This window comes from Thyridium curvatum (assembly GCF_004353045.1).
Source record: "Thyridium curvatum strain D216 chromosome Unknown NODE_2_length_892811_cov_85.036431, whole genome shotgun sequence".
Taxonomy (NCBI): Eukaryota; Fungi; Ascomycota; class Sordariomycetes; order Thyridiales; family Thyridiaceae; genus Thyridium; species Thyridium curvatum.
The window spans coordinates 577,300-600,945 of record NW_022156757.1 but is presented as its reverse complement, the minus strand read 5'-3'; the positions used below and the strand labels follow the sequence as shown (position 1 = coordinate 600,945).

The window sequence follows — 23,646 nt, the reverse complement described above, 5'->3', positions numbered from 1 at the left end:
ACATGAACTCCTGGGCTGACATCTCTCTGTTTAATCACCTGAAAAAAACTATTGTTTTTTGCATATCCTCGCCGCCTTTCTTTCTCAAATAGCACTCTGCTCGAGGCTCTTCAACCTCGAAGAGAACCATAGAGCATCTCTTGCACCTCCACCCGGGCTTACCATGTCTTCGAGTGTGTTCTTCGTTCTGATGCTGTTCCAATAGGGCTACCCCCTGGCCCACGAACTTCATCAGGAGTCGACATGAGATGGCGGTCAGGCTCCACCTCATCACCATGGGTCAGGTCGGGCGAGTCTGATCGGGACAAGGCTGGTGGCGACTCCTGTGTTCCCGCAGCGCGTTCCTCCTCGTCATCAACCAGGATCTCCGGGACAGGGAACTGAGGGACTGAAGTCAGCCGCTCGCCGCGTTTCATCTCCCGATGGTAGCGGTACTTCCTCAACCAATACCTATTTTTACCCAATGTCAGTGCGTCTGTGCAACGATGCGTAAATGGGGCTAGTCAAGACTTACATCGTATCAAAGAATCTGAGGGCAGTATTCCTGCGAATTTGGTCTTCGACGCGCTGCAGCATGGCACGGCGTCGTAAAAACTCTTCCAACCTGTGTGTCCATGGTTAGCCCCGCTGCATAGTCGCGTTTGTTAGATCAGGGCTTGAGGGACGAGGGGAATCCTACCGCAAGCACTTGCTGTCGCTGACGATGTTATACTGCGCCAACCCGATGAGGACGTTCGTAAACGAGAGTCCGCGGTCCGGATCGGCCGTCATCATCATCTCCTCGAAGAAGAGATTGTGCCGCATCCTCCGCTTCCGCACTTCTGCAATGTTGATCCGGTTTAGCCTCGCATTCAGCTTCTGTAGGTCAATACCAGCGCTCTGCCTTGCCGCCGCGGAGCGGAGCGCTAGCTGGGCAGCCGTGTTGCCGCCGCGGACGTCTTCCAGTATCGAAGCGACCGAGTCCTCGCGGTCGTAGATGCGCATCTCGAAGACCCCGAAGAGCTCCCCGAGAATCCTGACCAGGTCTTCCTTGGCGATGAAGCCCGTACCGTCCGGATCCACTTTGCGCCAAGCAACCTTGAACCCGGTGATCTCGTCCTGGTTCACAGAGCTGGACCAGTGATACTCATAAGAGGACCGCTCGTAGATGATCACCAGGAACAAGTTGGCGAAGAAGTACATGCTGATGATGTTCCACATCGTGAAAAGGGCATAGGCCCACTTCGGACTCCCACAGTCCTCTCCTGTACAAAAGGGAGGTGCGACATTGGCAAATTCCTCCATGATGCGGTTCCAGCCCTCCCCAAAGCTCATGCGAAAGAGCAGTATGAGGGCGTTGGGGACAGCACGAAAGTTCAGGTAGTTTCCGTTGTACTGTCCACCGAGACGAGTCAGGCCGAAGGCTTGCGTCATCGCAATAGCGAAACCCATGAAGAAGACCACCCAAGTCCACAGCAGGCTTGCCGCGGGCAGCAGGCTTAGTGAGGCCGTGCGGAAAAGCTTCTGAAGCATCTCGTTGCGCGGGATGAGGAGACACAGGATGATGACCATGCAGAGCTGTTGCACATGGACGAGCCCGTCCACGCCGGGCCTGACGAGGTTGGCAATAGACAAAGCAAACCCGGCCGGCACGGCGATCAGCGCGAGCACATCCCATGCGCTCTGACGAAATCGGCGCCATCCCAAACCATTGATGCGGATGGCAATATTGGCCATGTAAAGCATTGTAAAAGCCAAGAGAACATAGTCTTTCGTCTTGGCCCACCAGTCCGGTTCCGCGGCATAGTCCACAATCAACAGTATGAGCTGCAGCACTAGGACAAAGGTAAGTGTCTTGTACCATTTCCCTCTCCTCTTGATAGCTCTCCTCCGGTACCACGCCTTCTTCTGATTCTCCATATCAATCCAGCCGTTATCCGGAGATATTTGTCGAAGCTCTTCCCGTTGTTTCTGCCAGGATCGCTGCTCCATGGTCAGGAAGGCCACGCCGGTCTGCTCTATTCGGTTCCGTATCAGAATGGAGATGAGCAACGCGATTATGAAGACTCGTGCCAAGAAAACGAAGATCACGAAGAATATGGCATTTCCCCGGGATGCACCAAACCGAGGTTGCATACCGGCTCCGGTGGTCGACTGAGCTGCGACGGACACTTCCACCCATCCAGAGGTGATGATCTGGAAGAGCGTGAAGAGGCTGGCCCCGAAGTTATCAAAGCTGAAGTAGCGATTGGATGCTACTCTTGGAGCCACAAGATTCCAGGTATTGTTCTGGCCCGGAAATGGAATGCTATTGTACTCGCCAAAACAGTCCTCAAGACGGACGATGCTGTCAGTTTCGTCGTTGCAGGAGACCATCTGGCCGTGGAACAAATTCACTCCGTATATGGCGAATGGGAGTAGCAAAGACATTGAGACGAGTGCAACACTGATTCTCTTCCATCCTCCGGCGACAAGGTGGGACCGGAATATCTGAAGGGTGGCGTCGGTGAAGCGCAAGAGGCGGAGGGCTCTCAGACCTTTCAGAATCCCAACCACTCGCGGCACGGTTCCGCCATTTGCGAACAAGAAACCCACATTGAGCCAGAGAGACAGCAAGGCCAGAACGTCTATAATAGCCCACGAACTTCGGAGATAGGCGTTGGGCGCAAAGAAAAAGCCGTCGGCGACGATCTTGATGAGAGCCTCGAGTGAAAAGAGGATTAGAAAGAGCACCTCTGTCCACACAAGCCACCTCGAAATGCTGAACGTGTGCCGATCAAAGTATTCTTTTTGATAGAGGGGTGCCGCAATGCAGGTAACGACGATCATCGCGATTATCGCTGTGTAGATTGTCAAGGACAACAAATACCAGGCGGTTGTGTTCGGCCGCCTTCCCTGGAAGCGATCGCTCCCGCTTCCTGGTCCAACTAATGCCTGGCATAAGCGGCGGAGGGGATTTCCCGGTCTAAAAATGAATAGGGCGTTGTTGTATGTAGGGTGGCGTGCGAGATACTCTCGCTGAGCTTTCCGCCGAGCTGCGGCTGAAGCGACTGCCTGCTGGGCCAGATCTCTGGCATCAAAGATTTCCGAGTTGGAGGAACCTGGAACAGTGAGGCTGGAATGGAACGGATTGGGCTCTCGGCTACTAGCGAGGTGGACTAGGCGACCCCAGACCGAAGATAGAAAGCCTGGGCTGGCCAGTTGGGTATTGGCGAGGGGCGACTCGTCTTTGTCGTCCTTAAGTCCCTTGAGGTAATCACGAACGACCGCATCCTTGAGCATCAAATCCAAGGATGCCTGGTCATCGTGTTGACCCTGTCGTCCCGCAGAAAAGAAGCCTCCTAGAGAGAGGTCGCCGCTCGGAGTCCGGTCCGATTTGTTTTGCAGAAAGATTTTGACTTGGGTCAACCGTTTCTGGTCTTCTGAGATATCAAATTGTTCTGCGAAAACGGCGATGAACATATTGATCAGGACATAGCGCAAGACGATGTACCATAAAAACAGGAAAATGGCTCCGATCCACGCTGTCGAGTATACTGTAGTAAAGGCTGTAACATTATACAAGATGGCCGCCCAGTTTTCGTTGGACAGAAGCTGATACATTCCAAGGAATGAATTGAAAGTGGACTCGAAGTTAATTGAAATATCGTTGTTCTGATAATCCGTCTTTGTGATCTCACCTCGGAAAAGCTGGTCTGCAAGAATGGAGATTAAAAAGGTGGCGAGAAACACAAAAAGCGCAAGGTTGCCGAGGCCTTTGCCCCAGACCATCATGATCATGAGTCTTATTACTGGTATGGCGAGAACAACGCGGTATATCCTCAATATCTGAAATAGTGTCAGCCAAGCATATACTTGACTGGACTTGTATATTGGCGGGATCAGGATAACTGATGTAACGACAGCGAGGCAAAGGTCAATGATATTTCGGTATCCGCGGTGGAAAGAGCGCCAGTCTGCAAGCCACCGGATGATAATCTCGATATCCAGAAGAATAGATGTCACGATCTCGGAAACATAAACGAGCTGGACTCTTTGGTTGTTCATCCCTGTGCTCTGTGATGCCATAACGAAGAGGTCATAGGTGATGAAAAGGACCCAAATCCAGGCTGTCTTGTTGTAGAGTAGTTGAAGGGTAGACCTTCTTCGCAATCTCGTCTCATGATCGACCTCCGTGGGGTTATATTCGTCAGCATTGAAGAGACTCATCTTGTGTTCCTCTCTGATGATCTGGAAGGAGGATATGAAAACGGCAATGAACAAGTTGACAAGCCAGAGCGCCAGGATTATGATCGTTGCGGCGAAAAATAAAGCTGCTGGGGCAGCCTCCGAGTTCATGGTAGAGTACATTAGATCGGAAAATGTGCTGGTGCTCATGATGACGAATGTCAACTCCAATGAGTGCACGATATCATCGAAATGAACAGTGTCGTTGTACAGCTTCCGGCTCTGCTGAAGACAAATCGACCCGCGCGGGCAAATGTGTCCTTGACCACTGCCCGTGCCGTTGCTTAGCGACGTGAAGTCTCCAGGCCGCGTCATAAACACCCAGGGGAGGATGGTTGGCGCAGAGTCCGTATCATTCCGTAGATGACCGCCGCAGAACCCGGATGGGTTGGTGAAGGACGCCGCCAGATCAGTCGGTTGAGACGGGTCTAGCCACACACACTGCCGGCTCAGGCTGCCTTTGAAGCTTTGTACGCCGACAATGGCAAAGAGCAGCCAGAAGAACGTAATGAGCAGAAAAACTCGGACCAGCAAGGGAAGGATCTTCTTCAGGGCCCTCAGAACGGACTGATTCCTGGCGTCAGGATCAAATGCAAAGATCAAACGGAGGGAGACATACAGCACTGCCTCTAGTCAAAGCCATCAGCCTGACAATTCGCAAACAGCTCACCATTCGAAAGATGTAGATGTGGTAGCGGTGTTCCACCCCAGTCAGGCCAAGGATGAAGGACACCCAAAAGGCTACAACGCAGACGAAATCTAACCGGTTAAAGGTGTGTCTCAAAAATGCTTTCCTGGTCATTTCCATCCGCATCTTGTCCTCCCAAGTCTTCGGGACATGCGGTTTTTGTGTGAGTACGAAGGAGCGAGCAAAGGCGAACGGCCCGTAGGGCTGAGTCTGCGGTGGCTGGTCAGCCGTGGAATGGTTCAGCAGTAGTTGTGTTCGGATCTTGTCGAACAAGGTTCCGCGGGTATCTTCGCGCTGACGATCAACTGCGCTGTGCTCGGGCGGACCCTGGAAGAGCCTCGACACGATAATCTTAGCCATGAGCTCGAGGGTGTAAATGATGAATATGGCGAACAAGGCCCAATCTATTGGCGTCTTTCCCCATCGGTTCGGCCGAGCATTGCCCTCCCCCCATACGTCCGGGGCAGCCTCAACGGCTAGAAGGACCACTTGGGCGACAATAAGCAAGAGGATAACTGGTTCAACCCACGGTTGCACCAGGAGATCACTGAGCTGGCGCCGAATGTTATTTTCCGGCCCAAAGACCCCAAGGCTCCGTCCTTTGAAGGCACTGGGTGTGGGTATCTCAGCTGAAGAAGGAGCAGCCTCGAGGACGATAAATTCATCCACGAGAGCCCCATCCTTCGCAGCTGAGCCATTGATACGATCGGTAGGTTCCGGGCGGGCTTGATGGTTCGTCTCCCTCGAGAGTCGCTCAGCCTGATCGCGGCTGTCATGGGTTAAATTAACAACCTCTGGATCGCTGGCGAACATTTTGAAGAAGTATTGGTGGCGATCGATGGCTGCCTGGCGCCTGCAAACCGTGTCGCAGGCAGTCTGGAGACTAGCATCGCAAGGAACACATCAGGGCCGATGTCATCGTAAGGGTTTGCCTCGCTCGAGCAACATTACTTCGCAAGACGCGAAAAGAATGACATTGCGGGCAGCTGATGCTGGCCACATGCTGATTCGTTGCTCTCTCATCCTGGCCGCACAGTTACAGTGGGTTTTGCAGGGATTCGCTGACCCAAGAGGGCATTGGGGGCCATTCAGGAAACCACCGGACTTCATCCCAGTCTTGAGTATTACTTGTACTCCATCGAAAATCAGAAGCGCTGTCTGTTACTTCTTGTTGATAATGCCAGAGATAACTCCACTTAGTTGTATCTTCTGTGTGTAGTAGTATTGACAAAGATGATTCCCTAGATAGGAGAGAATATGACTGACAAGCTGGAGAGCTTTGTGGAAGTCGATTTAAGAATAACATCTTGATTTGAGTTGAGATGAAAGTGGTGGGTCAGCTCGAAAGGGCAAGTGGGGCCCCGCACGCATCGTTCCTGCGCTGGTGAGAGGACCGAAAGTCCGAAACTAGAGCTGCCCAGAGGTTCTTTCCCCAGTGCTTGATGCCTTTCGTGACTGCCCAGGTGAAGCGCTCTGTGATGGTGATGCTCATTGACCATAAAGGACGGGACTACTTGTACATGCGATTGTGAAAGCAATGCTCTCCAAAGAGAACCAGGATTTCTCCTTTATCAAGAACCGGTTTCGGGGTCAAGCAAGCCATTAGTTCAATCGGCTGTAGCCGCTGGAGTCTATTTAATGTCTTGGCATCAGTCTCAACCCTGGGTTTTTTTTTACCCCAACAGCATCCTTTCTGAAAGTGCTGAAGAGGAATTTTTACGTGCTCTTGAAACAAACGCCTGGTTGGATACCCCTTGACAAGACCATCGCTCTCGGCGTGTGAGGCTGGTCGTTGACATCTCAGCACCTACGCCACCAAACCGGAGGGCGTATGACTCGACTCAGCTGGCGAGCCGTGTAACCTCCAACCCATCACCACCTCAGACCTCAAAACAGCGCGCCATGGCACACCAGCGGTAGCATCGCTCCCAGGGGAAAAGACATCAAGAGAGCAGGCGCACGGCGTTTTTGCCATCGCGCACCACATAGCGCAAGCAACGCAACCTCACAGACCCTGGCAAGAGAGGGAGAAAGAAAACTCTTGACCGCCACAATGCCCGGGCCGGACGACCTCGCACACCTCATCCTGCCGACCCTCGCCGCCGACCGCCGCGAGACCCTCCGCCAGATGTACCTCCAGGGCCTCGCGGACGGCTCAATCCGGCCCTTCCTGCTCCCGCAGGCCGTGCTCGGTACCTTCCTAATTCCCATCCTCTACCTGGCCGTCCCGCACGCCCGCCTGCCCTGGCTGCGCCGCGCCCGCTTCGCCGTCTTCGCGGCCATTGTCGCCATCAACGCGCATCTGCTGCTCACGGCCTCGAGCGCCAATATCGCCTTCGCCTACGCCGTCGGCCTGTCGGCCGCGTGGGGTGTCATGTGGAGCGCCGCCCTGCTGCTGTGGATGCGCCCGCAGGACGACCTCGCCCGCGTCGACGCCCGCGCCTGGAGCGGCACGGGAGCTCGCAGCCGCGCGAGTTCGCTGGCCGCCCAGGATGGGCCGATCGTGCTGAACCACGGCAACGGCAGCGCGCCAGGAAGTCCAGGCCCGTCGTGCATCATTCCCAGCAGTCCCAACGGCGCTGGCGGGGCTGGAGGCGTGCATTCGCGTAAGCGCAGCGACGGGACGGTGCGGAGGCGCAAGTCGGTGCGTTTCACGGTGGCGCCAGACGAGGATGTGGCGAGGAAGATGGGCGAGTACGAGTACTACTGGCAAGGCTACCCGGCAGAAGCGTCGTTCATGACCCGCCTGGGCTGGTGTACAGATCTGGTTTGTGCATTCAGGGGATGCGGTAAGTCGTACCAGACTCATAACCCCCATTCACGCAGTGGCATATAATTAACTCATCCTCTCCTCCAATTAAGGATGGAACTGGTCCATACCATCAGTCCCAAACTTCACGCGGCCGGAGAACCCCCACGCCAACGAGCCCGTCAACATCGAGTCCATCCCGCAAGTCAGCGTCGCGGGCTCAAAGCGCTACACCACCCGCGCAGCCTTCTACCGCAACAAGCTCCTCCTCCTGGCGCTTGACTATGCCGTCCTCGACGCCTGCTCCGTCCTCATGATGCAAGACCCCTACTTCATCATCGGCCCACTCCCTGTCCCGTCGTCCTCCACAGCGCCGCACCACCTCCTCCCGCCGCACCTCGCACGCCTCCCCTACCCAGTCCTGCACACCTACCGCGCCCTCCTCGCCTTCGCGGGCGTCCTCGCCGTCCTCCAGGCCGTCTTCACCCTCGACGCTCTCGTCCGCCTCTCCATCCTTGCGCCCCTGGGCCTGATCATCCGCGGGCCCCGCGCCGACCTCTGGCACTACCCCACGGGCTTCGGCTCCCTCGCCCAGGTCCTCGACAAGGGCCTCCTCGGCTTCTGGGGCCGCTGGTGGCACCAGACCTTCCGCGCCGCCTTCACCGCGCCCGCCATCGCGCTGGGCCTGTCCCCGTGGCCCACGGCGCTGATCGCCTTCGTCCACTCTGGCCTGCTGCACGCCGCCGGCAGCGCCACGTCGGCCGGGCGGGACAAGACGGACCCGCGGGGCCCCTTTGCGTTTTTCGTGCTCGCGTTCCTCGGCGTCTGCGTGCAGGAGGCCCTGGGGCGGGCGCTGCGGGCTAGCGGCCTCGGCCCGGTGGTGTTTCGGCGGAGGTGGGTGCGGCGCGCGGGTAACCTCGCGTTCGTGGTGGCGTGGCTTGTGGCCACGCAGGGCCTCTTCGTGGATGACCTGGCGCGCGGAGGGATCTGGCTGCTTGAGCCTGTGCCGGCGTCGCCGCTGCGGGCGATGGGCTACGGGCAGCCTGGCGATCACTGGCTGCGTTGGGGGAAGGCGGAGATCGTGCCGTGGTGGCACTGGGGCAGGCGGTGGTGGGAGTGTGGTATTGCGCTCTGAGAGCCAGTCGTTGTAGGGAATGGAGTGGTGTTGTTGTTGTTTCTGTCCGTCCTCTAGAGAAAGAGAGAGCGAGGGGAGCAGAGCTGCTCGGTCTGGCGCACGCACCACCCTATGAATCACCTACCTTCACCTCAGATTCACCTCCCTCCCACCTCGACAACCGAAAGCAACAGCCCCTTATCATTCCAAATACAGTGCCTAGTTTCCATCGGGGGCGGGATGGTGCAATGGTTTATGACCACGATAACGTGGATCCCATTTAATAAATAGCACGCCATCCTGCCCCCTTTCGGAGGAGGACCACCACAGAACCAATGTGGCTGACCTCCCCCCTCCCCATGAAAAATCTCGAAAGGGGTTTTTCGTAGCCAGGAGTTCGACTCCTGGTAAGCTTTTTTGTCTTTTTGGTTTTTTTTTTATCATTCCTCCTTTTTCATCATCGTGATACCATGGATTCTGCATATCAAACATGTGTCAAGGAGGCGTTTTTTGCCATTTCGCGTGGCCATTATTTTCTTGATTTCGAGGATGGATGGCTTTTTGCATCTTGATACCCTTTATTTCTCTCCCTTATGCATAGACAAGAAGACGAGACCACTCTGATGTAGCTTATGATTATTCAGAATACCAAGCACAATTTATTGTACAAGTTGTTCGTGTCTCGTTTCTCATGATATGGAGAGGACAACCTTCCAGGTTTTTTTGCATACATCACAGACCATACAACTACTTGATGCACCTGCTCAGGCCAACTCACGCAACCGCGCCCTGAGGCATCCGCACATCCTCTTTCTGCTCCAAGTCCTCCATCTGCCCATCCAGCCAGGCGATCACAGCACCGTACCGAGACTGCTTCCGCGCCAGCACTCGGCGGAACGCATGCAGAGCAAGCCTATTGAGTTGTCCAAGGTCAGCACCGGAATGACGAAACCCCCCTTGAGGCGTCTGACTACGATTGCACAAACTTACCAGGCCACCTGCGCCCTGCGCACGCCGAACTTGTACCCCGGGTACCTCTGCCTCCGGGACTTGCCCGCCAGGAGCATGTACGCCACATCGATGAGCTCCTTGATGGTGTCTGATAAATCCGCGTTAGTTAGTTAGCCCGACACACTTTCCCCCCCTGGCAGTCAAAAGTTTATAAAAAAGAGAAGAAGAAGAGGAAGATATCGCGTACCGACGACAAGCCTGGGAGACGGCTGCTTGCCCTTGGGAAGGCACCGGGCGTACGCCCACATCTTGGTGGCCGTCTCGCAGAAGGCGCCGTGGATGTTGCGCAGCGCCGTGCACGGGGCGTTGTGCGTCGTGTCGAAGAACATGAGGTGAGACTGGATTTTGAAGGCATCTTGTGTGTACATTGTTAGTAACACTGAAAGGGCTTGGCAGAATAAGATAACCGCCCAAAGCGACTTACTGAGAACCTTGCGCTTGAAGTTCTGGCCTGGGAAGCGCGAGAACTCGACGGTCAGCGAGTTTGTAACCACTGTAGCTCATGTTAGTAAGATTGCTCTGTTGTGACAGAATGATGCGAGACGGGAGAGACAAACCCGGATCCTTGAAGTTCAGGCGGTCCTTCATGATCTCCAAGGAGCTGCAGTCAAGCAAAGTTCCACAATAGGGGAAGCCCTCCCCATCCCTTATCCTCTTGACCATCGAGCCGTTATGCTCCAGCTCAAAGTTGACGAGGCTCTTGCCCGGGCTGACAGTCACGCCATACGCGGGGAACCCGCCGTGCATGACCTCCACAAACCTCGAAGCCTTGGCCGCGTCCGTAGTGATGAGCAGGAAATCGTCAATGAGCCTCAGCAGCAGGCAGCCCTCCGACCGGAGGAAGCCCAGGTGCTTGGCCTCGAGGTCGGCGTAGAAGTAGTTGCACAGCAGCGACGACAGGACGGACCCCTGGGGGATGCCGTCCCGCTGGCGGTAGAACTTCTTGCCGATCTTGACCAGGTTCTGCCGGACGTGCGCCGACATGAGCGCCAGCAGGGCCCAGCTGTCGTGCTGCCTGGTCACGACGTTGTCCACAAACACCGTGTTGCGCCGGTTCGGCGCGTGCTGCCGCTCCGCGATCTGCAGGAAGCTCGTGTCGTCGCCCGCCGCCTTGGCCGAGGCCCTCCAGCGCCGGCTGGCCTTGGCGGCAGTCGCGCCGTTGCGGCCGGCGCTCTCGCCCGGCTTGAGCTCGACGTGCTTGAGCACCTGGTACCTTTTGTGCGACGGGACGGTGTTCATCAGCTCGATCACGGCCGACTGCGGGATCGTGTCGAAAGCGGCCTGCACGTCGACCTTGGCAAAGTAGAACTTCTGCCCCGTTTGCGGCAGCCCTTGCTTGAAGCCTTTGAGGCGTTTGTATATGTCGCTAACAGAGAATAGGGTTGCTCCCAGCCGCTCCGGGTGGAGGTTCTGATATACTTTTTAGCATCTAGAAAGATTTCCAAAATTGCAACGAGGGGTCACGTACCTTCTCAGCGGTTAGGACTGTATGGACGGGCCCTAGAATGGCATTGATGCTGGGGCCCAGGATCTTGGTATTGCCTATGGGAACCGTCCTCCGCCTCAGATTGGTGATCGGCCGCATCGTCGTATCCTTCGGCAGCAACCGGACCTGACTAAAGCCCAGCTGTCGGGAATTCAATATCTGGAGGGCCTCCTCAAGCTTGACCTCCTCAAACATCTTTGCTTTCAAGGCCGCCATGGCCGGTTCCGCAACATAGCGCCATATGTCATGGCGGAAATAAAAGAGTCGGTGGCGGTGCACGTTCGACTCTGTGACGTAGAAATTGCTGCGAATCAGGGGTATCAAAAGAGAATCAATCGTATAGTACAGAAATTCGAGGAAAATCTCGTTCCGCTTATCCATGTCAGTGCGGCTGAGCTTCTGGCCCTTTAACTTGGGAGGAGCAAGCCATTCGATCTCCGTGACCTGATCGATGTTAGCGCTGTCATCGAGGTGCTGGGCACTCTTGGTCATGTCATACCTTGAAGCCCTGCCTCAGATCATGAAGATTCATAGATTCAAAGCGTCGGAGCTTGACAAATCGATCCACGTTTGTCAGGAACAGGTCTTTGTTGTGTGTCTGCACATCTCCCGTACCCCAGAACTCGTTCGGGATAAGTCTCTTGAGCACCGCCTGGCAGAATGCTGATACGTGAGCGATTGGAGTGGCAAGATCCGCGAGAGACGTATACTGCAAAGTCACGTCAGGTGCTGTGCTGGCCTGTGGCTTCTTCCGCTTCTTCGTCTTGCCGCTTGAGGCAGTCTTCTCCGCTGACGGAACCTTCTTGGAGCCCTTGGCCAGAGCCTCCGACTATGTGCTGTTAGTCGAGGGCACCCTTGAGCTAGCAGAGGAGCAGTACTCACGGGGCAGTAATGTTGAAGCAGTTGTGAATAAGAGCATCGGTTGTGCAGGATTTGTAGCCTCTCGACTAGCCGTTTGGCTTCTCCCCACAGCCTCTTGGGTACAGGGTGCTTCGATTTGCCGTCGACGTCCGGATAGAGCTTTGAGACCTCGTCTTCACGCAGTGTATAGTCTTGGAATTTCTGAGCTGTCTTGCGGAAATCCACCATGGAGGTGAAGGCGTTGTGCAGACCGAATTGCCTCGGAAAGATGTACATCATCACTTTGACAGTGTTAGCCGCATTCCGCCTCTCAAGATTCTTGACCTCATCATCCTTGGGAGGTTGGTCGAGAAACGTCGAAGCAGACCGGTAGGTAAATCGGTTGAGCGCATCTGCTGAAGTCAGGGTCGTCTCTTACACAAGGGGGAAAAGAAACTCACGGATATGTCTAAGACCAAAGTGAACCAGGCCACGAGCATTCAGAGCAGCTCTTGCATAGAACAGACGGCTTCTGACGAAGACCATCTCGGTAGGCTTCCTCTCAAACTTGGTTGCTTGGGTCTCCCCAGCATTCACTTGATGTGAGCCTTTGCTCAGGGGTTCAAGATCAAACAAGGGCTTGCCTACTCGCAGTCAGCATCTCTCAATACGTGAAGGGGCATTGAGAGGACGTACCGCTCAACTGGTGAAGGTTGTCCTGCCCGGACTCCATGGCAACAAAGATGGAACAGTCAAACAACAGATCAATCATGACCCTTTCTCCCGCTTGGCCTAGCAGCAGAAGCACTTGCGGCCAGGGGTCTTCCTTGAGAGTCTGGACATGTGGATTGGGATGCACACAGAACAGCCCTGGAATTGTATTGGCGGCGGGCGGCAAGCCCTTTGGGGCATTGGATGCCAGCGTTCTACGATATCCATCGCACAGTAGGTGCTTTGGCCATTTGCCATGTTTCTTCTCCCGTTCGAAGAGGAGCCAAATGACAAAGTCAACAATCTAAAGATGCACCCTTAGTTATCAGGCCGAGTCACGGGGCAGGCTTGCACGCAACAAGAGATCGCACCTCGGACTGGGAGAAAAGTGCCCCTGAAGGACCGTCTGAGAGAGTAACATAGGACTCATCCCCTCTCTGTGAGAAGCTCACCCACTTCTCCCAACGATCGTCCGGCTCGCTCGGCCGCGTCTCGCCTGCTCCGGTGACCAAGGTCGAGTCGAGGAAGCGTCCAATGGCTACCTCGGTCTCCTTCACAACCTTTCCTTCGGGAGCATGGGAGCCGAGAGCAGCTATCTTTCTCCTTCGGATCTTGGATGACGTAGGCAACTTGGCCAGAAGGAAGTCGCGCAGCGTTTGGACCCTTGGGTAATGCTGAGCTAGTAGGATATGCTTCACGCTAGGATCCTTGATTCCGGAGACCTTTGGGCGCTTCCGGGGTCTATTCCTGGTTTCTGGATCGTCGGCGCCGGACCCGTGGGCTTGCTTCCGCTTGCGGCTCCGTGGGGCAGCCATGATGGTGCGGGTCTGCAGACTGAACGGCCGGGCCAATTCAATCTTGGGAAGAGTTACCAAGATTGGGGCGGTGAAGACAGCGACGACAACAAGACAACTAGATCGTGAAGTGCAACGTGGCTCGCTGACCTGACCCCACAGTATTGCATTCCTTCACCCCGTGCTTCGGTCACGATGCCGCGGAGAGTGACATCTGGGGAAGGGCACTCGGTGCCCACACACCTCGTCACGGTCCCGGCAACGGCCTTGGGCGCAATCGTGGCTATGGGTGTCGTGATTGGCACAATGAAAAGTGTCAGAAGCCAAATCACAGTCCGAAACTCAGTTCCGGGTGTGTGAGTGGCAGCGACACCTGTCTGGGGCGTGCATATGAGAAACAGGCTTCGTCTAGGAGACGCGTCTAGTGATTGGCGATGAGCGCGTTTCTTTTCGCGGAGAGCCGAGTCTAAAGCGTTTAGTCGTGTTCAAGCCAGATAGGGTGCTTTTGGTGCCACCTAGGTACCTTTGCAGGTAAATGTAATTCCTTCTCAAGTCTCAATACCCTGCATGTTAAGGCTGCAGTGGCCTGAGCGTGCTAAAGATTACGGGGTTTCAAGCTAAAGTAGGTAACACTGCTTAGAAAGTTGACCACCAAGGATGTGCGAATAGAGCTGGCCAGAGTTTTATGGCAATAAGAGGTAATAAACAGGTACGGCGTGGCTGTCGGTATGATCTAACATTGGCTGACAAAATTACTTGCAGTATCTTTCCATGTACCTACAATTCAAATCCATGGGCAAGATACATGGATACAAGTTTGATATGGACAAAGACTTCAAGAGGGACCGATAGGGAGCATTTCCGGGAGCTTGGCGGCACGGACAGATTGGGAAAAGCACCCTTTCCTTTCGCTGCAAGCCCGTCTCGGCCTCTTACCTAGCGTGGCTCCTTAGCGCCTCTAGTGGCCATTTATAGTGTTTGAGGTCCACCAGGTGCCCATCGGCTTTGGCAAGTCTTGTTCGACGCCGCCAAACTGGCCGATAGGAGCGATGGGCTTCTTGTCAAGGGAAACCGAACCTGTTAGGCACGCTCGCTTACAAACGATGTCTCATCAATCATATCAGTCCCTCGCCAGATCCCGCTGGTGCCCAACCCCGGCCCTGAAGCTTGTCCCATGCGAGAAAGGCTCGGCCAGCTCCTCTCCGTCGATCTCGGCTAGGGATTGTGGGTTGTGTGTGGTTGATGGGATGGGGGCGAAAAGACTCGAAGATCGATTGAACAATGCCGCCCGGACATTTCTGTTGGCTAGCAGCCATCGCGAGCAGAGGCAGGGAGACGAAGAGCACAGGATGGATTGGACGATTGGACGTGGAGGGACAGCGAAGCTGATTTTTTCCAGCAATTACGATTCCATGGTTCAGCCTTCGGACAGGGATCCCTGGTTCGTATTCTTTTCTGTTTCTCTTGGGCCTTTCGAGATGAGACAGGGTATCCGTGAGAGTTAGTTGTCCACGTAAGAGCAACGAATAGGTAGCTCCCCGAGCTCCGTAGGCGCTTGTCCGAATGGCCAACAGCATCTCCCCTCTTCATCACGATGACTGATTCGTTTCTTTTTTTTTTTTTTTTTTCTTGACCGGTCCCAATTTGACATCAGCTCCAATGGACACGAAATCCATTGATAGAGCATCGAAATCGTGGGGCATAATCGTTTGGGCGGCGCCCGACTAGCCGCGGTGGTCCTAGGCGTCGATCAGCGATCTCCACCGTACTTGTACAAACTCGCAGAGGTAGCTTGCGCAGATATTGTTACAAGTAGTTGTCTCATTGCACTCGAGATGGATGTCTCCATCAACCCACCCCCATCCCATCAGCTCCTAGCATCCCTGGCTTCGCTTGCGGGAAGGCGATCCTCGTCCGTCGAGGTATCTTTCCTCTTTCTTTCTTTTTTTCCCGAACTTTTCCCAAAGTCAAGGAAGCTCATCCTTCTGCTGTCGCCTAAGGGAATCCGGGAAATTATGTGTGTGTGTGTGTGTGTGTGTGTGTGTGTGTGTGTGACGGGCATTGGCATTTCCTCGAGCTCGACTCAGCTCATAAAGGGGACTCGTCCACCCCGACAAGGCCAGGTCGATCCCTCGATCTTTTTTGATCAGATATCGGGTATGCTCAATCCGATGCCTTGTCCTACGGAGTACCTCAGTAAAAGTGTCTACAGGAAGGAGTGTAAGTAAGCGGTAGGCAGGCCCATGGATCCGACAGTTTAGAAGCTACATCAGTCATCACCAGTCTGGAAGGAGTATGCCCATCGAGTGCTCTGAGCTTGACCCGAGCCCTTTCGACATTTGTCATTCGTTTCTTTTGGTGTCATTGATGAGATGACGGGCTGTCTCTCAGCTTTATGGTTCCCATCATGGGTCCTTTTTGACTTGTCAAAAGCAAGGAAGAGAAATCCAACCACCCGCGCAAACCAACGTGGCGATGCATTGGCGGCATATTGATGCTGGGGACTGGACACTGGGCTGGGGCCGGCGACCATGCGGTTTGTTTGCAATGTCGCAGCCCGGCAAGGCATGCGTGGGAGCGTGGGAGCGTGGGAGTGTGCCCCCCGTGCATGTCCGTCTGTAGATAGATGTAGGTACCTACAGGACCTACGCGCGACGTACATGAATATGTACATATTGTTTCGGCGATGATGCTGATGATGGAAAATGATGCGCCGTGTGTACATGAGGGATTGCATCGGACTGTCCCAGAAACATTGTTGTGTGGCTAACCTTGGTACGGGATGGCGCTCTCAGTCGTAGGAAGCAGTGTGGTGTGGGTGTGTGTGTGGATTGTGGATTTGGCTGCATGGTAAAACGCTCCGCCTGCCGGGCCCGCCAACAACAGCACACACAACACGTCTACCCCAGTCGCCCTGGTGGATGGAGTAGGTACATCCCCATCCAATCCATTCTCCAGCCAGCCAGACCAGCCCGTCCAAAATCCCAATCCAACATCTGAACCAGGGGGTTGCAGTTTGTGCCACACCTCGACGGAAAAGAGAGGACGGTCAGTCAATCAACAGCAGCACCACTGCACAAAGGCAGAGGCAGAGGAGGCCGCATTCCTGGTGAATATCCCAACCTGACCCCGGTCGCGACCATCACTCTCGCCCTACCAGAGACTCGAGCGCCATTCACTTCCCACTCAGACAGAACAGAGACACACCAGACTCGCCCGCCCACTTAGCCTCCACGCCAGCACATCAATCGCCTTTGAGCCCTGACGCTTCACCAAACAGTCTGCATGGGACCTTCAGTGAATTCCTCCTCCCCGTCCATTCCAGCCCCACGAGCCTGACTGATGTCCTGGCTACAATGGACGGAGGCAATCGAGATGAGGAGGATCGGTTGGGGCCCGCATCGATACCCTTCTCCGACCTGCAACCGCCCCATCTGCATTCCATCCACCAGCACCAACAGCAGCATCATCACCACCACCACAACCTCCGCCAACAGGCCGACCCGGTCCACCACCAGTACCACCACGACTACTCCCTGCGACAGCATCAGGAGCAACCGCACCGCCGCGAGCACCCCGAAGCTCATTCTCCTTACCATCACTACCAACAGCATCACCGCCAGTACTCTGATGAAGCGGCCCTGCCGTCACCTTCTCTCTACGACTCCAGGCCCGGTCAAATCCCCGTCGCGTCCTATGCCGCCAGCAACTTCGACGCTGTAGCCGCCAACGCCGCTTTGGGTGTCGATGCCTTTGCCGATCCCACCGACCCCGACGACTTCTATCGCGACTATCGTGGCGCCTCCCCTACCCAGCCTGCCGGCCTAGTATTCTCACCAGACGACCTCATGGCCTCTGGCCCTACGGCTGGCCGCCAGAACTCCTCGCTGCGATCCAACAGCAATGGCACCACCCCGAGACACCCGCCTGTGCCCCCCGGCCGCCAGGGTCTCCGCTCCGGAGTCAGGTCGGCCTCGAGTCCAGTCGATGACAAAGCTCTGACCGGCACGGCGAGGACTGGGGCACCTCTGACGAATGGCTATTCTGGTCTTGCCAAGACCAATGTGAAGGATTTGAAGAAGCGGTTCGATGCGACGACGCCTCAGCCTTCCTCGGCGATACCACAGCGCAAGATCATCTCGCGTAGCTCACCCAGGGATGCATCCTCGAGCTCTATACCCACGAGGTCTTCGGGATACGGGACCAGTCAAACCTCTTACCAAGCGCTACGTTCGGGAGCTGCCGCAGACACGACTCGACCGGCAGCGAGTCGAGGAACGCAACGACAAAAGTTTGCGGCCGAGGATCAGCTATCGAGTAACGCGCAGTCGTTTGCCAGTCGCATAAATAGGCCACGAACGTCGATATCGTCCAATAGCCAAGCGTCCAAGTCCATGACCCATCTCTCGCCGAAAAGCTCGCCGAAGCCGACCATCGCCTCCCCTACCTCCACTCATTCAAATGGCTTGCTCTTTGGAGAAATACTGCCTGACCAGAACGACACCTACACAGCAGGATTCGGCATCGAGGGTTCACGGCAGCGGAGGACGTCCGAATCAAACCTACGAGATTCAATACGGCCTCGCCAACGATCGAGATCCGACGCGCAGCCAGAGCCAAACTCGCCTACCGACTGGTACCGTGGTGTCGCGTCATCGAGGCCGCAAGCGGAGCAGCACAGCGCCTACAAGGGCAGTGCAACTCACAATAGGTCACAGAGCGATGTCGTCGGATCAAAGATTACCACGGCCCACCCTATTCACATATCTCAGCAGTTAGCTGTGGAACAGAGGTCAGATTCACAGGCCATCTCGCCGACCTCGCGTCTGCCAGTTTCCGTGAGGAAGCTGAGCACCATATCAAATCCCAGTAGCGAAGCCTCCACGCGATCAAGCTCTCCGTCTACAAAACGCCCACCCACGTCCGTAAAAACCTCAAGGCACCAGCCGCCACCGGTATCAAGAGCAAAGACACCAGTCCGGCGCGCCGCGACCCCTACTACAACGACAACCCGCTCGAAGACTCCAACCAGCGGCCGACCTCCCTCATCGACCAAGAAGCAGCCTCCTTCCCAGATCGCAACGAGCTCAGGGAATAATCGGTTGAATGCCTACATCACTGCACCGCCGCCCAAACTCTCCCCGACCCTGCGAAGCTCGCGACCTCGCCAACCAGTGTCCACTGCATCCACAGCCAGCTCGCGAATGAGGGCCGTGGATAGGGCCAAGTCACCCGCACCAGCCCGCGCGAGGGCGAAACGGGATGAGTCAGCAACGAGGAGGAAGATTGATGTCGGCCCTATCGACTTTGCCCAGCGGCGAGAGACCATCAGGCTAGCGTACAGCAGGTCAATACGTGAGAGAGACGCCAAGGAGGCCAGGCAAGCGGCGGCCGAGCGAAGGAGGAAGGACATGGAGAGGGTCGCGAAAGCTAAAGCGGATGCCGAGGCCGCAGCGCTCGCCCAGGAGAAGGCTGAACGTGCGAACGAGGAGGCGGAGAAAAGCCGCCAACTAGAGAAACCGGACAAGGGCATCATCTCCGGTACAGAGTCCCCCATCAGCACGAGAGAGGCTGATGACGAGAGCCCAATTCTGGGCCGTCTGAAGTTGGCCACATCGCCTCTCGAAGAGACGGTCAAAGGCTCCCCGACACTCGGCATTCCTGGCAGCTTTCCCAGCTACAACTCTCCAAAGTCCGACCAGGAAGAAATCCCACAATCGGCCATATCCACTACGTCGGCAATCACAGAGTTTGATAACGAGACACAAACCGAGCCGCCAGTACAGGAACCTCTCGAAGCTCCACAACCAGAGCCGAGCGTGCCCAAGCCGCAGCCTATACTGACCCATCACGAGAGGGCTACATATCGGTCACCTTTCGAGGTGGCCACTCCAGATACCGAGTCACCGCGATCTGCAGAAATCGGTGTGGCTTTTTCGCCTGGTTTGCCGTCCCATGACAAGGTCGAATACCGCTCGCCTTTCGAGGAGACGGGTATGCAGGATGACAGCGCGTCTATCCAGATCTCGCTTGATACAATGCCTTCACCACATCAAAAGTCTGTTGACGAGCATGAAGCTTCAGTGGACAATGTCGAGTTCGACAATGTTCCTGTTGCGCTAGAGCTCTCGGGAGATGATTACCATCAGGGTCAGTACGTTGAGGAGCCCGACCAAGCATACGAGGAAGAAGAGGTAGAGAGACAATCTGAGTCCGACTACCCCACGATAACGCCTTCTGCAAACCTGGGCGAATTGCTGCGCGGCGAATTTGCACCAGGCGGCGGACCCGAGCCGATGCTGGAAACGGCAGACATAGAGCCAGACTTCGAGGCCCAGCCGTACTCTCCTGACTCACATCACACCACCGTCACCATCGTGAGCCGCGATTCCGATTTTGGCGTTGGCGGATCGGACGCTGGAGACGACTCGAGCGTCGCTAAGAGGGCCCATCTGGAAAATTTCGAAGGCTTCTATGGAGGTACCTCCCTCAGGGACAACGTCGCTGTTCTGCGAGACTCGGCATTTGCTCCTTCCGAGTTCTCAGACGAGCCAGTCCCGAGCTCGGGCGAGTATCAGAGAACACCGGAAACGTCCCACAGCCTGACCGTTCCGGCCTTGGCCTCTCCTGCCAACAGGTCGAGTCAGCAATCCGGGTGGACCGACTTTTCTGTCGATAGCAGCGATGGACAGGACTGTTCTGCCAGGGAATCGACGGGTCGCAACAGCGGGTCAGTAGTCGTCACACGGCGGCCAGTGCGACCACCTGGATCACGCCCTGAGTCTGGCTCGGAAGAGCCTGGCTACCAGGAGCCTCAGTACAGCCCCGAGCTGTCACCTCTGGACGAGTCACAGCCTCGCGTGTCATACGCAAGTCAACATCAGCTCCCAGAGCTCGACACTGGTGATGGGTTCTCGATACCATACCTTTCGGATAACGCAGCGACTCAATCGGCCCCAATGCTGCCAGATCATAGCCCCCCTCCAATTCCAACATCAGCTCAGCGATCCCTCCACGAAACGGCACGTAGCTCGTCCATGGGATACTATGAGCAGATGCGATCAAGCACCTATTCGCATTCCATTCCGGGCGAACAAGGCTCATCCGGGTTTGCCCCCTCGAGGCCGGAGAGCCACGACTTCACGCCTGACTTCTCGCAAGCGGCGTCCACACCCCTGTCTGCCGAGAGACCTTCACTCGAGCCATCTCTTCGTTCTATTGGCGGCGACACTTTGTTTGAACAGGACCGGAAGATGCAGGACGAAGCCACTGCTAGCAGAGAAAGCATCAGCAATGAAAAGCAAGCCCCGCCGAGCAAGGAAAAGAGTCGTCTCACCCAGCGACAGATGGTCATCAGGGAACTAGTTGACACGGAGGCTGTCTTTGTCCGAGACATGAACATCGTCGAAGAGATTTACAAGGGCACTGCCGACGCATGCACCAAGCTGGACACGCAGACAGTCAAGCTGATCTTCAGAAACACGGACGAGATCATCACTTTCCACACGTCCTTCTTAGCACAACTCAAGGATGGTGTCTCGAGCGTGTACTCGCCCAAAGGAGGGCGATCGCCTCCACCAGTTGACAGTCGCGAGGATTCCGTCATCTCTGATTCAATGACTATCAATTCGAACGCGGCAAGCGGCGCACTCGATGACATTAAAGATAGACAGACATCATTGGGCCCTCTGTTTATGGCCAATATCGAAGCCATGCGGGCTGCTCACGAGGGGTTCCTGCGGACTAGTGACCAAGCTGCCAAGAAACTGATCCAGATTCAGGAGGATCCCACAGTCAAGGTCTGGCTCACCGAATGCAATGAGGTGGCCAAGGATCTCACGGCTGCATGGAACCTGGACTCACTTCTGATCAAGCCCATGCAACGCATCACCAAGTATCCCAACCTGATCACGCAGCTGCTTCAGCATACGCCTTCCGATCACCCAGACCGAGACTCGCTCATGCAGGCGCGCACAGCTCTGGAGAATGCCATTCTTGAGATCAACAAGACCAAGAAGAACTTTGAACTGGTCGGTCAGATTGTTGGCAGGAAACGCAAGGAGTCTGACGTCAGGGCTGGCTTTGCCAGGGCGTTTGGCAAACGTGTCGACAAGCTGCAAGCATCTGGCAGCAGGCCTGCAGAAGATCCCGAGTATCTGAAGCTGCATGAGAAATTCGGCGACGACTACCTGCGTCTCCAGGTCGTTCTGAGAGATGTCGAGTTCTACACACGGCAAGTCTCGGCCTACGTCCACGAGTTTCTGCAATACCTGTCCGCTATGGAGCTCGTCATGCGGCTGCAGCCCTCTCCCTGGCCTGAGCTAGAGAGCAAGTGGGCTCGTTTCAACGTTTCCATGAGGGATATCCAGAAGGTGGCATTAGAGCAACATGTAAGAGACCCGGGACCCATTATTGATTTTCACTTGCTAACTGGAAGACAGCTCTCCCAAGTTCGGAAGCAGGTAATTGAGCCGTTCGAACAGGTCATCAAATGCTACAGCAATCCCTCGCTGGCGATGAAGAAGCGCGCTAAGAGACGTCTGGACTACGAAAAGGCTGTCCAACTCAAGAAGGGCGGCAAGAAGGTCGACAAGCAACTCACAGAATTTGTCGAGCAATACGAGGCGCTGAATGAGACTCTCAAGAAGGAGCTGCCCAAGCTCTCGGCCAACACCGAGAAGATTGGTAACATCTGCCTCGCCAATTTCGTCAATATCCAGACAAACTGGTTCTCGATCTGGAAGGAGAAAGTCAAGGTGGTACTCGACAGCCAGCATGTCCCAGAGCTCTCGGAGATCACCACTACGTTCCATCGAGAATTCAAGGAGTTGGAGGAGCAGATCAACAGCCTTGGCATTCTCAACCCCACGCTCAAGCCGCGGACGTCGCAGTCCACTACTGATGGAGATGTGGGGAGATCGAGACCCCGTCCGTCGGATCTGTCACCTCGTGGCCGAGGCCTCTCGCAGAACAGCGATCTAGCGCCTACACTTCCCACACCTGACTTTGGCCGACGCACCAGTGGTCAGTTCGTCATCACCACAGGCAACATCATGGGTGGACCTCCGAGTGGCACGATGCCCAGTAGTCCACACCACTATTACTACAGGGACTACTATGCAGGCATCAACACCAGCAGCAGCAATGCCGGTCAGAGTGGACAGCCTCTCACCCCGGAGCTAGGCTCCGCAAGCTCGCGTTCAGTGGCCGGAGGATCGGCGCGCCCTAGCACCGGCCGCAGCTATGATTCCAGCGTTCTTCCCCGCCAGAGCACCGAGTCCGGCCCTGCACCGCCAACGCAGCCCCCGCCAGCACCCCCATCGGGCATGCAGAGCAGGAGAGATTCTGGGTCCACTTACAACTCGAACTACCCGCCCAACTCTTCAGCAACAGCTGGCCAAGAGAGCAGGCGCTTCTCGGGACTGTTCCACTCGGCGCTGCCGTTGCCCGACGACGCAGAGGACAGCAGGAAGTCTTCTCGTGCCTCGTCTCGCGAGCGCGGCGGAGACCGGAACGCCGGATACAACGTCATGTGGCTGGCGGCATCGCTGTTTGAGTTTAACATCGAGACGACGAAGCACGAGGCCGGATACCCCTACCTGACCTACCAGGCGGGCGAGATCTTTGACGTGATCGCTGAGAAGGGCGAGCTGTGGCTGGCCAAGAACCAGGACGACCCGCACGACCAGGTCGGCTGGATCTGGAGCAAGCACTTTGCCAAGCTGGCTGACTCTTAGACAAGAGTGGAGAGGCGCAGCACAGACAACGACCGTCGACGAACACGACTAGAGGCAGCACCAGCAGCAGCGAAATGAAGGAACTCACGAAAGACAGGGCTGCCGGCTCCCTAGCCAACGACTGCACATAAAATATTTTTTCCCTAGAAAAGAAGAGCATGAGCTAGCGAAAGACGGCCTTCACAGGACAACGATGATGCTACATGACACGACAAGACACACTCTTCTCGAATGAGGACACCGGGGGTCGGCGGGCTCATACATGAGAAGAGATACACATGGCGACTTGGCGTTTTTTTCCTTCCTCTTA

The 23,646-nt window shown here is 55.7% G+C and overlaps 4 protein-coding genes across 4 annotated transcripts; 2 read left to right on the top strand and 2 right to left on the bottom strand.

The window, feature by feature from the left end:
• Window positions 1–158: 158 nt before the first annotated feature.
• On the bottom strand, window positions 159–5,707 carry E0L32_000580 (uncharacterized protein; the record flags this gene model as incomplete). Its single annotated transcript, XM_031140368.1, has 4 exons — window positions 159–450; window positions 515–604; window positions 680–4,773; window positions 4,826–5,707. 4 exons carry the CDS (start codon window positions 5,705–5,707, stop codon window positions 159–161), a joined length of 5,358 nt encoding a protein of 1,785 aa, XP_030995897.1.
• Window positions 5,708–6,947: 1,240 nt separating this feature from the next.
• On the top strand, window positions 6,948–8,778 carry E0L32_000579 (uncharacterized protein; the record flags this gene model as incomplete). Its single annotated transcript, XM_031140357.1, has 2 exons — window positions 6,948–7,683; window positions 7,781–8,778. The coding sequence occupies 2 exons, from the start codon at window positions 6,948–6,950 to the stop codon at window positions 8,776–8,778; spliced, it is 1,734 nt and encodes a 577-aa protein (XP_030995896.1).
• Window positions 8,779–9,531: 753 nt separating this feature from the next.
• E0L32_000578 (uncharacterized protein) lies at window positions 9,532–14,168 on the bottom strand (the record flags this gene model as incomplete). The annotated part of the gene is made up of 13 exons (XM_031140346.1): window positions 9,532–9,670; window positions 9,748–9,856; window positions 9,956–10,123; window positions 10,193–10,261; window positions 10,326–11,178; window positions 11,237–11,698; window positions 11,754–12,083; window positions 12,137–12,507; window positions 12,556–12,738; window positions 12,791–13,109; window positions 13,177–13,717; window positions 13,843–14,065; window positions 14,162–14,168. 13 exons carry the CDS (start codon window positions 14,166–14,168, stop codon window positions 9,532–9,534), a joined length of 3,774 nt encoding a protein of 1,257 aa, XP_030995895.1.
• A 2,787-nt stretch (window positions 14,169–16,955) lies between these two features.
• Window positions 16,956–23,336, top strand: E0L32_000577 (uncharacterized protein; the record flags this gene model as incomplete). Its single annotated transcript, XM_031140334.1, has 2 exons — window positions 16,956–21,989; window positions 22,041–23,336. The coding sequence occupies 2 exons, from the start codon at window positions 16,956–16,958 to the stop codon at window positions 23,334–23,336; spliced, it is 6,330 nt and encodes a 2,109-aa protein (XP_030995894.1).
• Window positions 23,337–23,646: the final 310 nt, after the last annotated feature.